A 13574-nucleotide genomic window follows, 5' to 3' on the forward strand; every position below is an offset into this window, starting at 1 on the left:
TTGTACATAAGAAGCAGTTTCAGCAGCCAGCTCAAACTGAAAGTGCATCAGTCACAAAAACACAAAATTATTTAACAGGCCGTTTTGTGGGAAATATTAAAAATCATGACAAATGGGTGTGCTGTACAAAAGTCAATATGGTGTAATAATGAGTTGTCCTTCACACTATTTATGTTGGTAGAGCCAAAGTATTGAGTCCACAGTATGAACCTTTAATGGTATGGACCTTGTGGTCATTAGGTCCAGTTATTGCTCTGCATAGAATGGATCATTATGAAGCCCTTTAGGTATGTTAGAGCAAACGTATAGCGATCAGGCATAACATTATGACCGGCTCCTTGTTTCTACGCTCATTGTCCATTTGATCAGCTCCACTTACTATATAGGTGCACTTTGTAGTTCTACAGTTACAGACTGTAGTCCATCTGTTTCTCTGCATACTTTGTAAGCCCCCTTTTACCCTGTTCTTCAGTGGTCAGGACCACCATGGACCCTCACAGAGCAAGTACTATTTGGGTGGTGGATCATTCTCCGCACTGCAGTAACACTGATGTCGTGGTGGTGTGTTAGCGTGTGTTGCGCTGGTCTGAGTGGATCAGACACAGCAGTGCTGCTGGAGTTTTTAAACACGGTGTCCACTCACTGTCCACTCCATTAGACACTCCTACCTTGTCAGTCCACCTTGTAGATGTAAAGTCAGAGACGATAGCTCATCTGCTGCTGCACAGTTTGTGTCGGTCATCCTCTAGTCCTTCATCAGTGGTCACAGGACGCTGTTGTCTGGATATTTTTGGTTGGTGGACGATTCTCAGTCCAGCAGTGACACTTAGGTGTTTAAAACTCTAGCAGCACTGCTGTGTCTGATCCACTCAGACCAGCGCAACACACACTAACACACCACCCCCACGTCAGTGTTACTGCAGTGCTGAGAATGATCCACCACCCAAATAGTACCTGCTCTGTGAGGGTCCATGGGGGTCCTGACCACTGAAGAACAGCGTAAAAGGGGGCTAACAAAATATGCGGAGAAACAGATGAACTACAGTCCGTAATTGTAGAACTACACCTACATAGTAAGTGGAGCTGATAAAGTGGACAATGAGCGTAGAAACAAGGAAGTCGTCATAATGTTATACCTGATCGGTGTATATGCAATGGATCAAATCACTATGACCCTGGGTTGATAACCTGAGGGGCAGTCTGGGAAATGGAGTCCAAAGTCAAATGAGTTCTCTGCGCATGCGCGAGACCGAACCTCGGAGGAAGCGAGAGCTTTGTTTGCGGGTGATAAAATACAGCAAGGTGAGCAAAACTGGGATGGCTGACATTTGAAACGACTTAGTATAACATGCATTTTAGCTGGCTGTGAGATTCGAGTAGTCGAGGTAAACTCGGTGTTTTCTCAGCCGCTTAGTGAAAGAGGGATAAGAGTGAAACGTTGGCAACAATATCGCGTTAGCCTGCTTAGCCAGCTAGCCAACCTAGCTACGTTGGACAGGTTTGCCCAGATATGTCTGTTTGCTGCCTGATAGCTTTGTTTACAGCGTTACCGTGTGATGTACAGAATCATACTGTTTTATCTCTGAGGCTTAACGTTGTGTTTGCTCACTGTAGTCGTCGACCTTCAGCATTAGATAAAGATGAAGTCGAGTTTTTAGTCAGCGTCTTGTTCTAATTTCCCCGTTCCACCTTAAGCGGCGCCGCAGTTATGATCTGCGCCACAGCCGCCAGACTGTAACTGCCGCACCATTTAAGGTGGAACGGGGAAAATAGAACAAGAAACTGGCGAATTGACATCAGCTCGCTTGTGTATGTTTGCCCAGCTGCGACTGACTTCTCAACTGTCTAAACTTCAGTATTAATTTCGGTTATTAAACGCGGTTGTGTAGTCAGTAGAAGTAGAAATATAACTGTATGTCTTTACGCCACTCTCTGTAGTTTGTGTCCAGGCTTGTGTGTATATGGTTCAGGCTTTGCTGTGAAAATGAACCCATTGTTCGGCTTCTTCCTGGAACATGTTACTCTCGTCTGATTTGCCTTTTTTCTGTTCTCTAAAGGTCGAACTGACTGGTGTAAACCGGAAAAAAACATATTCTGCAGATTGTTAATATCCGTGAATACAGTCTATCTGATGATATATGTGACTACAGTTGGTCTGAATGGTGATGCTTTAAATGTTTGTTTGGCGATATTATTTACACTCTTAAAAAAAAAGATGATGCATGCTTAAATGGTTCTGTGCGTGGTGAAATTGTTCTTTAGATTGATGGAGAATGTGTGTATGGTTCAAGAACCTTTTTTAAAATGGTTCTGTATAGCACCCGAAAGGGTTCTGCTGTTGTTATGATGTCAAGCTTGTGACAATAGAAGAACCCTTTTTGGTGCTATATAGAAAAAAGGTTGTGTATATAACCATACAGAACACATTATCCATCATCAGCCATTGAAACATGCATATAGTTCTTTGAGTGGTCATGGTTCTGTATAGCACCATGGTCTTTACTGAAGAACCCTTGAAGAACCATGTGTTTTAAGAGTGTATAGCAGGAAATTTGATATTGGCATGCTGTGATATTGCTATTAAGCAACATTTCTAGTGGATTTATATGATACTCGTAAAATTGCAATGTCCCCATTGCCGAACTGTTTTGTAGATGAAGTTACGTTTTGTGTGCTCATGGTGTCCAGAGCCTAACGGGAAACTAGATAATTGTGTGTCACTTACTGACTGCTTCAGATGGTTTTGAAAGAACAGGCCAAATCTATAAAAATGAAATAAATATTAAGTTTCCTTCTGGAAATGTGCTTTGATTTTGGAGTAATTTTAAGAGAATTAGAGCAACAAAATAACCGAAAACCTGGTCTTCAAAATGGCAATTTTTACAAGAGAAGGAAAAACAATATCCAAGTATTCCAAGTGTTTTTGGACCATTTTCATTGGTCCACGTATCATTTAACTTCTGGACAATGTAAAGGGCAGCTGGTATTGTCAAACTTGTAAACATCTTAGGTAGTGGCAAATAGTCAGGGGACTCCTCACAACAGTGCAAGACCTGGAAGACCAAAACTGTATCAGATAAACAGCACTTTTATCTTTGACAGAGAGGAGAAAATCAAGCTGCTTCAGATCTGAAAAAATCCACAGTTGTTTCTGTCCATCCTTCCACTGTGAGAAGACAACTCAACACTGAGAGAAGTAAATAGACATAAAAGAAGAACATTTGTTTTTCATAGACCTTGTCAAAGACCCTAAACCTACTAAGTTCCTTCTAAGTTCCTTATATCCATCCCAGAAACAAGGAACTTGTATATAAGAAGCAGTTTCAGCAGCCAGATCAAACACAAAATTAACTGTTAAGTTTCCTTCTGGAAATTTGCTTTGATTTTGGAGTAATTTTAAGGAAATTAGAGCAACAAAATAATCCAAAACCTGGTCTTCAAAATGGCAATTTTGAGAGAACGAAAAGAGAAGGAAAAAAATCTATACATTTTAATGTAAGTTAATGTATTCCAAGTGTTTTTGGGCCATTTTCATTGGTCCATTCATCATTAAATTTCTGGACAATGTATAGGGCAGCTGGTGTTGTCAGATTATTTAAAAGAAAAACAAAGGAAAGAAAAACAAGATACAAGGTTTTACTCTGACAGCGATGATGATACACGTATATACCTTGATGCTGATTTCTTTAAGGACCACCCAACACTGTGTCTTATTTTTTTATGTTTCAGGAAAATGTCAGGGTTCCTGGATGGCATCAGATGTGGTGACTGTGAGTGTAATGTTGACTGGGGAGAGAAGAGGAACACCATTGCCTCGATAGCGGCTGGCGTGTTGGTATGATGATTTCAAATCCTATTTCGTGTAGCCTGATTTAGTTAAATGTTGCTTTGATCAATCAGTTGGTTGTAATTGTCCAACCTTAATCATAATAAAGTCACTCATCTTCTTTTTATCCTGAGTTGCAAATCAACATATGATGTGATGAAATCCACCCTGATCACATCGTTCAAGATAACCAGGAGTCAACTTGTTTGTAGTTCTTCACAGGGTGGTGGATCATAATTGACGCTGCAATTATGTACCCCAAAGAGGACCAGTTTCACCATGCTTATCACACCTGCGGAGTCATAGCCACAATAGCATTTCTAATGTAAGTCATCTCTGACACACCCTTCTCTTATTGCCTTTGGCTCAACAAAGCATAGATATGTCCTGTTGTGGGCTGGGCTTATAACAAGAACAGCTCGGGCTCATATTAAACATTAAAGAAACTTGCCCTAGATATTTCTGGCTGTTATCTAGCAGAGATAGTGTTATATGGGACAGTCTGATAAATGCTATCGTGTGATTTATTTATTTGATAACATAGAATTTCTCAGTTGGACTGACATGTTTTCTTCTCCTGTGTTGTATGCAGGATCAATGCAGTGTCCAATGGACAGGTGAGAGGTGACAGCTACAGCGAAGGCTGCATGGGACAGACAGGTATGTGTTTATGTATGAGTGCCGGCAGACATTCGCCAGAAAATAGTGTAGTGCAATTTATTTTGCTGTTCATACGTCTCATGTTAAAGGAGTAATTGGGTTATGTTAATGATTGACCGGTAATCACAGCAGCTACAAACTAACAATTCACAACTTCTGCAAACTGAACCGCATCTTTGAAAATGAAACTAACTCCAGTACACAACTAACAAGGATTCAACATTAGTTAGTAAAGGATACTTATTTCATTTACGCAAGCAAAAGCAGACACAAAACTTATGAATGAACTTCACTTTGTGCTCAGTTTCTCCAGAAAGAACTGGATTGTTTTTCTCCAGTGCAGCAAGATACCTACAAACAAATAATAATACCTAAATAGGAAACAAGAGAACTGCTAGAGAACATGTTTACCACATGCTTGATTCTGTAAAATGTCGCTCTCTCAGACTTAAAAGCAGTTTTAGCTTCACTCACTTCCTAAATTCATAGATGTAGATACAGCTATCACAGTATCAATACAGATATCGCAAGTATATATCGATATTTTGAACTCAGCCCTAGGCCTACGGTGTCTCTGCACTTAATTAAAAGAACAGAAAACCTCTTGACTCCAGACTTTATTAGAATTGAAGCCACTGAAACAGATAGAGATTGGTTTGAAAAAAGCTGCGGTATTCTTTTAATTTTTCTCAGTTGTTGAGTTGCTTTTCTTTTTTCAGGGGCATCATTAGATTTCTACACCAAGTTACAACTGTCAGGGCTGTATGTACAATTCTTCAGCATGTAACGCTGGTGCTATAAAAGTTGCAAGCATTGTGGCATGAATTCAGATTTTTTAGCAGATAGAGATAAAAAATGACATGTTTCTAAAAAGTGTAAATCTCAATAAGTGGCACAAATTGTCATTTTAACTGTGAAAAAGAAGTGTTTATAAATGCTCATATTGTGAAATTTACAGAGGATTAGTTTATGGTATATATGAATTGTTCAGATTCCCCACAAGGGGGCGCTGTTAGCACCTAAGTAGCGTTTGTTTTTCTGCATCTTTGCATTCAAGGAAACCCACAACAGTAGTAATGCATGTATCATTAGAAATTATGAAATGAAATAGTTTATTACCTGAAGTTAAGACTCAGTGTTATTAAAATATAAGTGATTTTTTTTTCATTTAGTCAGCTTATTCTTAAGAAACAGGCTATATATTATTACCAGATGGACTACAACTACCATAAACTCCAAAACGTAACCCGCAGCCAAGCTCACATGACTACGCTGAGCAGATGACTTGAGCAGCTGAGAAATGTTGTTTGATGTTACACACGTCACATAATTGGAACAGCTCAGAAATAATTGGCTGAATAATTGACCACAACTTCCATAAGCACTTGAACTCGCTATAATTTTTGAATGAAGATGCGCACACTCGCACACGAAGGTCTGTTACATGCATGTGATCTTTTATGTATTCACACAGGATTAACTTCTTCTAGCATGTGTAACAATATTATCACATTTTTCAGTGCTGACTGTACACGGAAGTAGAATAACAGCTGTGCGTTAATAAGCTGGCCTGAGCAGACAAACCTGCTTGGCCTACTTTGCAGAGGAATAGGACTGTGGAGTGCGCGTGAGAAGTGTCAGCTGATTGAGATTGGGTGTCTGCAGTGGGGGGTTTGGGGCTGACATTTTTTGTTGCATGTGTGCGCACAGACATACTTTAAGAGAGCAGTGCTGGGCAAACATAAAAAATAGGTAGCATAACTTGATTGTTTGTTTTTGATTCGGATGTTTTCTGTTTTTTTCTCTTATGATGACACAAAATGGAACCTTCCTGTTATTGCAGGGGTGTCCAGTCGTATCTGCAAAGGGCCGGTGTGGGTGCAGGTTTTCGTTCCAAACAAGAAGAGCACATCTGATTCCACACGTTTAATCAGTCAGTCTCAGTCTGTCAACAACTGATCATGTGTGCTCTGCTTTGTTGCAACGAAAACCTGCAGCCACGCAGCCCCTTTGTGGATAAGATTGAACACCCCTGCGGCATTGTAACCAGAAATAAACCCAAAGTGCAATAAATATAAATTAAGAAATCCACAAGAGCAACTAATGCTTCTCTACTGTTACTAATAAAGGGCTGCTGAATTAGTTCTTATATTGGACGGCCATGATAGAGCTTTGTTTTCTGGTAGTATTGGAATTACTTGAGACTTTTCAATTGCTTTTAAACTGAGGTATGCTGTCTTGTACTTCAGCTCATGTCAGCCTGCATTTCATCGGGAATGGTGTAACGTGCAACTGCAACTGAAACTAGTGGTTTAGACTTGAATAATAAGCATAGATTGCATGCATTCAGTTGGGGTTGGGCGGTATAACGGTAGTGATGTAGACTGCAGGGGTTTAAAACTGATGCTCGTATTTGAATGACAGTATTTTAAAATCATGCTGTGTCAAATTTCTATTCCATGTCTGAACAGCCAGATATTCCACCTGTTTATATTTTAGAGGGGCTCACTGGTGGTATGGGAGACTAGAGCTGATCCAAAGAGGGGGGAAAAAACAGCCTCAGAGCCAAACTGATAGCTGCAAACACCAGCAGAATCTTCAATTTCAGCTTTCACTCTAACATCAGTCTCTCTAACTTTGCGCTCTCAGATTTCCTCTAAACGGGTGTCATTTTAGCATCAGTTAGTTGGAACCAGTCCTGTGCTCTGGTGTGTGGTGTGTTTGGCCTGCTAATGATGTTGTTAGCTTGTCCAAAACTCTAAAGTCCTAAACACCACAGAGCAGGTTTGATTTCGGCTTTCTGTCACTCCAGCACCGGTCACTCGACTTTAGACATTAGTTTATGTCATCTAAACTTGGATCAGAGCACCAGTTAGTCAGAATCAAACCTGTACTGTGCTGTCTGGCACTTTTTGTGTCTGTAGCCTGCTCGCTAAGCTAACATCAAGTTAGCTAATCAGGTGACAGATTCAAACGCCCATCTGTTTCTTCAGTGCAGGTTAAATGGCTTCACTCCCTCAGATTTGTGCTTAAGTTTGCGAGAATCAACCATGTGGTGAGCAGAGGTGTTATCATGCTACCTAAGCTAATGCTAGCCAGTTCCTGTTTTGCAATTTTTATGTAGGTGACTTGATATGTATTGAATGATGGCTTGAAAGTTGTACACAGCACTGACTTATTTGCTGACAATGTAGATGAACTAACCTTTCATTATATTAGTTTTACGTGTGTGATGTTAAGTCACTGCTCCTCTGTAGGCAAAGCTATGTAACATGGTTCAGTTTAGTGTGTATCTGTTGACTGCATGTTATTTGTACCATGTGATTCTGCAGGTGCCAGAGTGTGGCTCTTCATTGGCTTCATGTTGGCCTTTGGCTCTCTCATCGCTTCCATGTGGATTCTGTTTGGAGGTTTCGTCGTGGCTTGTAAGCTTTTGTTCTGTGCTGCACTTCTCTATTATATTTTCATGTAGGCAATACATTAGCATAATCAGTCCGTTGCCGGAAGCCACAATCTGTGATTTAACCATTATTATTTAATCTGCTTAGCTCTTGCTGAATTATTCAAATGTGCACTTTTCTTATTTGTTGTTGTTGTTTTTTTTTATCAACAGCGAAGGAAACAGTGTACCCTGGAATTGCCGTTTTCTTCCAGAATGCATTCATCTTCTTTGGGTATGTTCTCAACAATGTGAAAATGCAAGAGTGTAAATGAGAATTTCTGAAATATGGTTTTTCATCTTTATAAATGATTGAAATTTAGATCAAATTCCTGTCATAAAATCATGGCCTCATTTTTTTAATGGAATGTATGGTACACAGCACAAGTATAAGTTAAAATCACATTAACTTTACATTTTATATATCAGTTTTAGGGCTGCAAGCAACAGTTATTATAATCAATGAATTTTTCGACTGTGCGATTAATCGACTGATTGACCCATTATGCCTTTTGCGGTTTTCTCTCACTTTGCTCCATCACAGCACCACCATCATTTAAATGCCCAATCTAAATCTTCAGTGTTGACGTGCACGTTCATGAGAAAGTCCAGAGTGCCGCAGGGCTATCTGAGGTGGTGTTTACATTGTACACGTTTTGAGGACTGAGGTGCCTTTTTTCTATTGTTTACAATGTAAGAGATACATCACTGTTTTTAGTACTGGCTGCCTCACATTTTATGTGTCCTGTGCAGCTTTTTTTTTGTATGAAGCACTCAAGGGCAGGCCTTCAGTGACAGTTGCAGTCGCTAAGTACTCTGATCTGTACGATTTCACTATTATTTAATAGTAGATTGCTTTCTAGGCCGATCATGAACATGAAATTTTAGATGATGGCTATTTGCAATATAGACAGTTGTGGTTAACATTTTTTTTTCCATTGTGTGCAACAATTAAAAGTAGAAGCTCAAATAACAAAATAATTGCAGTTAGCTCAAATAATTGCAGTCAGGCAATTATGTAATAATTGTGACAGGCATACAAGTGACAGTTTTCTGCCTGTACATACTGAAGCCACAACAAGCTAGCCCAGCTGATTGACATTTATGATGCTGTTGCTTAGCAACAGAAAGACATGTAGCCAGAAGCAGCATTCAAAAAAGCATAGCACGATCCTCAAAGAAAAAAAAGTGCATTGTGCCACCATCTTCAGAAAAAAGTGCACTGTGAACTGCCCCAGTTCGCTCGGTCATCTGGGCTGTAATACTGACTTTTTTAAGAACTTCCAGAGACTCCGCTTCAGCAGACTTTGCTTGAGGGGAGTTCCAAAAAAAATTATAAATTAAAATTTTAAAAGACAGAGAGTGTAACACACAATTTTTGAGCAAACGTGACGCTTTTGCAGTAACATCAACTACAGAAGTGAGTCAAGCTGAAGTAATTTGTACACTCGCACCCATGCAGCCTCACATATGTAGTGACATTCACCACAAAACGTATACACTCAAAAATGATGGTCCTTCGAGGGTTCTTTAGTAAAGAAAATGGTTCTGTATAGAACCATGAACACTCAAAGAACCCTGTGCATGATTAAAGGGTATATATATATATATATATATATACACTCAAGCTTGACACAATAGAAGAACCCTTTTTGGTGCTATATAGAGCCCTTTTCAAAAAGGTTCTATATTGAACCATATTCAACACATTCTCCATCAATCTAAAAACCCTTGAAGAATCCGCTCTTCACAAAACCAGGGAGCTAGCCGTATGTCTGGAGAATTATAGTTTATTCCTTGCGCGTAGGTACCCAGACACTTAGCCTGCCTGTAAGACAATGGGCTGATGCAGTTTTATAGCTGGACTGCTGCCAAGATTAGGCCCAGCCTATACATGACAAGTGACAGGTGTGACAGACATGACGATATAAACAAAAAGACAGAACACAATTCTAAATACAACCACAGTACAGGCACACAATACTGAATATAAGGACATATAACACAGCACTAAACACGATGCGGTGCTATACATTCCCTCACCTTTCACGATGCAAAGAAGCCTTTAATCATAAAAAGCTTTCTTTAAGTTCTTTATAGAACCATTTTTTTTTTTTACTAAAGAACCCTTGACGAAACATAATTTTTAAGTATGTAGGTCCAAAGTCAGTAATACTGGGAGCTTAGAGTCGAGCGATTTTGATTGGGCAGTCGTCTCATCTGTTTAACATGCAGTTTCTTCCTTTATGGCGCAGTGATACAGTAGAGGCCATATTGCCCTCTACACCTCCTGTAGTGTATTGGAGTCTGGCAGAATGACTGCATGTGTCATGTGAAAACTGTAGAGCAAGGATTCTCAACCTTTTGCAACTCGAAGCCTAACCAACCACCAAAGCTTTACAGCCCACAAGAAGATTTAATCGGCCCAAGCATATCAGATGCAAACAAATATATAACTCAATAATCAGTGCAGCCTATCAAAACTGCATAGTCACGCTATATAATAAACATCACAAAAATCCTACCATTTTCTGTTTATAGCCGTCCATCCATGATGAATTCTGTACCGTCAAAAAGAGAAACAGTCTACATTGACTATATACCTACACTGAATATAAACCTGTCTAGCTAGCAGTGTTGGTCATGCATTTTGTCAGACCAATCACTGAGCTCGACCTAAATATTTAGGTGTTTTTGATGTTTAATTATAATAATTATCACAACATTAATATTTTGCGTTTTTAAAATCAGTAGTGTGGTTCAGTGTCTGTATGTGGTTGAAAAAAAAAAGAAAAATGACTGTCAGTGCCCCCTTTAGCAGTACCACCATGGACCTGCTGTAGACGTGACAACTGCCACAGACATTAAAGGGCACTTTCGTTTTTAAATAAATTATGCTTAAACTTTTTTTTTTTTCTTTTTCAATGATTAATGTTGACTATGTCTACACAACTTTGAGTAGTCATTACCATCCTAATCACTTTTATATGCCTTTAATGCTCTGTATTTCTGCTTTTTCTGCCTTTAGGGGTCTGGTGTTCAAGTTCGGACGTACAGAGGACCTTTGGCAGTGAAAAGGAACTCTCCCTGACCTGAATAAGCCCGGAGTCTGTTGATACTTCTCTTTTTTTTCTCTTGTCTTTTTTTTTTTTCAACTGTTAAATATACTTACTCTTCCCATGTACAAATGCCAGTGTTCTTTAGCCATGTGTCAACAGCTTGAGCTCTCTAATAAACAGTGAGGAGTTTCTGCTGTTCAGCACACCAGGAGCTGTTTTAGAACATCTTGAATTTTTTAAAAGGAGAATTCCAGTTTTTCAAAATATCTGCATTGTTCAGCGTTTTAGATGTAAACAAAGTCAAAGTGGTTTGATGTAAAACTGCATTGTAGTGAAACTTTGATTGCTATACACACATTTTTTCCCCACAGTGGCACTGAAAGGAACCAGGATACATAATGTCTACCATGCAAACATAGCCTTTTTATATACTATCCCAAATGACCATTGATTCACCTCATCTTTTTAGTTATTATATGTAATTATAATGGTAAAATAGTGGTAAATTTGAAAATATCAATTTCTTTTGGGTACTGTTTTGCCTTACAGCTCTCTGCATGCACCTCTTCACCTGTTTTAGGCCAAACCTTTTGAAAACTATTGTAAAAGAATATCCCACATATTCAGACAGCCATTTCATGTAATAACATTTTGCGAGGTAGCTTTTAGAGGCATTGTATTTTTTGGATGTTCACAGTTATGAACTCTCTAGAACAGCATATTTCACATTAAACCACTCTTACATCTTATCAGTTTAATTGTGCAGACATTTTGAAAATTGGTGACCACAGCCTGTATTCCCAAAGCTTCTCAGGATGCTGACTTAGGATCAGATTCCTCTTGTTTACTGACTTTATTGTAGGGCTGAACGACTTTGGGGAAATATGTAATTACGATTTTTGTGATTGATATTATGACTGCGATTTAAATTGGGATTATTTTTGATGAATTAAGATCCAGACCTGTTGTTTTGGTCAAGAAGACGATCAAATGTCATAATCATATTTAATCATATTTATTAAAAATCATATTTATTATTATATTTTTTTTGGATATGAGGCTTGAACACTGAACATAGTGTGCCAGACTGCCAGTTAGTCATGGTGGTGATGTCACAGCACATGGGTATTTGGTTGCTTTTGAACTCGTCTACAGGCAGTTCATGAGCTCAGTGCTATTAGGTTAAATTTCCCCACTTAAAACTCAGTAATGTTTATCACGTAAACTGTAGCTCTTTCAAATCCAATATTAATCTTTCAGCTCTGCTTTACCAACATGAACAGATCCTAGATCAGCACTCCTACTCCGAGAAGCTTCTTGAATTCAGGTATTGGATCTTTTGGCCATAAAAGGATGGCATAGCGAACAAGATGTTTAGTGCAGCAAGCCCTCCACATTTAGCTGATTCACAAGCTGCACACCTTTTACCAGTACTGCACTGATCTTTCGTAGCTACTGTTCCCTCAGATTCTGCTTACTTTCGTGCAATATTTACTCAAATCACACTCTGTGGGTGTGGTCTGAGGGAGCGTCCTTCACAGTGGTTTCATTGGGATATTTCAGGTGTAGTCTACCTATGAGTGAGAGCGTTTTCTCATTTCCTTTGTAATGTGGTAGTTTCCTATGGCAGGCTGAGGGGGAAGTGATGTGATGAGGTCTGTTTTTGATACTCCTGTATGTTCTGTGTGAGAAGTGTAACATACTGATTGTGAAGCTGCATCTAACCACATTTATTGATCAGCCAAATTGAACTGTAAAGCAGGATTTCATTGTAAAGCTAGCTTAAAAAAAATGCTATTTCCATTTTCCGCTTAGTTCTCTTAGTTCATTGTGACGTCATTTTTAATAAACAAATGCACCACCAGATATATTTGTCATTTTAAGTGGAGTAGTCTTGCATCCCTCAGAATAATCTCTACCAATGTTATGCTAATGCTAACTGAATTCAGAACAAATGCAACAGAATCTCGTGATATGTGCCCCTTCTTGTGATTCCAATTATATATAGTATCTTTTGTTGATCGAGCGGCACTGAAGATTACGTTCCCCTTTTTTTTGCTCTTTGTAATCTTCTCAGATATGTCTATTTTGTACTCTTGAGTCATGTTCTGTAGCTTTTAGCTTTAAGTTTGCACTCTATTTATGTAATCCGGCTGCTGTACAGACTAGATGATAAGTACAAGCACAATTTCCTTTTTCCGTAGTCGGGTCGAGAGCCGACATCGATGGGAGAAAGCAGCCTTTTCAGCACCAATGACTTGGTGGTGTTTGTTACTTAGAAACACTAAACGAATGTAAGCTTATGTATTTCGTCTATACTTTTTGTGACAAATAAGTAAAGATATTTCAGTCGCTAACTGTATCTGTCAAAGCAAATAAAATTATTGGAAGTTGGCACATAAAGTTTTCAGTTTGCAGCAATGATGTTTCCATGTCTGTGGTGAAGTGGTATTAGAAGACCCATCAGAGAAGGCTTAATGATTTCTGTAATTGATAGTTCATTTTTATTTAACATAATCTTCATATGTGTTGCATTTAAAAGCAGAAATAGTCTTGTTTTATTGTTATATACTATTGGTTGGAAACAAGA

General features: G+C 38.9%; 1 protein-coding gene across 2 annotated transcripts; it reads left to right on the forward strand.

Annotated features, from left to right (window-relative positions):
- Window positions 1-1115: 1115 nt before the first annotated feature.
- On the forward strand, window positions 1116-13387 carry tmem50a (transmembrane protein 50A). Of its 2 annotated transcripts, none has more exons than XM_036575105.1 (7): window positions 1116-1302; window positions 3730-3835; window positions 4039-4151; window positions 4419-4486; window positions 7819-7911; window positions 8100-8160; window positions 10954-13387. In XM_036575105.1, the coding sequence occupies exons 2-7, from the start codon at window positions 3734-3736 to the stop codon at window positions 10997-10999; spliced, it is 483 nt and encodes a 160-aa protein (XP_036430998.1). In that variant the 5' UTR covers window positions 1116-1302; window positions 3730-3733; the 3' UTR covers window positions 11000-13387. The 2 variants fall into 2 exon arrangements, with proteins under 2 accessions (XP_036430998.1, XP_036430999.1); XM_036575106.1 differs by lacking the exon at window positions 1116-1302 and adding an exon at window positions 1363-1385.
- Window positions 13388-13574: the final 187 nt, after the last annotated feature.

This window comes from Colossoma macropomum, unplaced genomic scaffold, assembly GCF_904425465.1.
Source record: "Colossoma macropomum unplaced genomic scaffold, Colossoma_macropomum, whole genome shotgun sequence".
In the NCBI taxonomy this organism is placed as follows: Eukaryota; Metazoa; Chordata; class Actinopteri; order Characiformes; family Serrasalmidae; genus Colossoma; species Colossoma macropomum.

Excerpts from the sequence above, each read along its gene's own strand:
- tmem50a (XM_036575105.1), top strand. The coding sequence starts at position 3,734 with ATGTCAGGGTTCCTGGATGGCATCAGATGTGGTGACTGTGAGTGTAAT. Across the intron at positions 7,912-8,099 it reads TGGAGGTTTCGTCGTGGCTT|CGAAGGAAACAGTGTACCCT; the intron begins GTAAGCTTTTGT and ends TTTTATCAACAG. Across the intron at positions 8,161-10,953 it reads AATGCATTCATCTTCTTTGG|GGGTCTGGTGTTCAAGTTCG; the intron begins GTATGTTCTCAA and ends TTCTGCCTTTAG.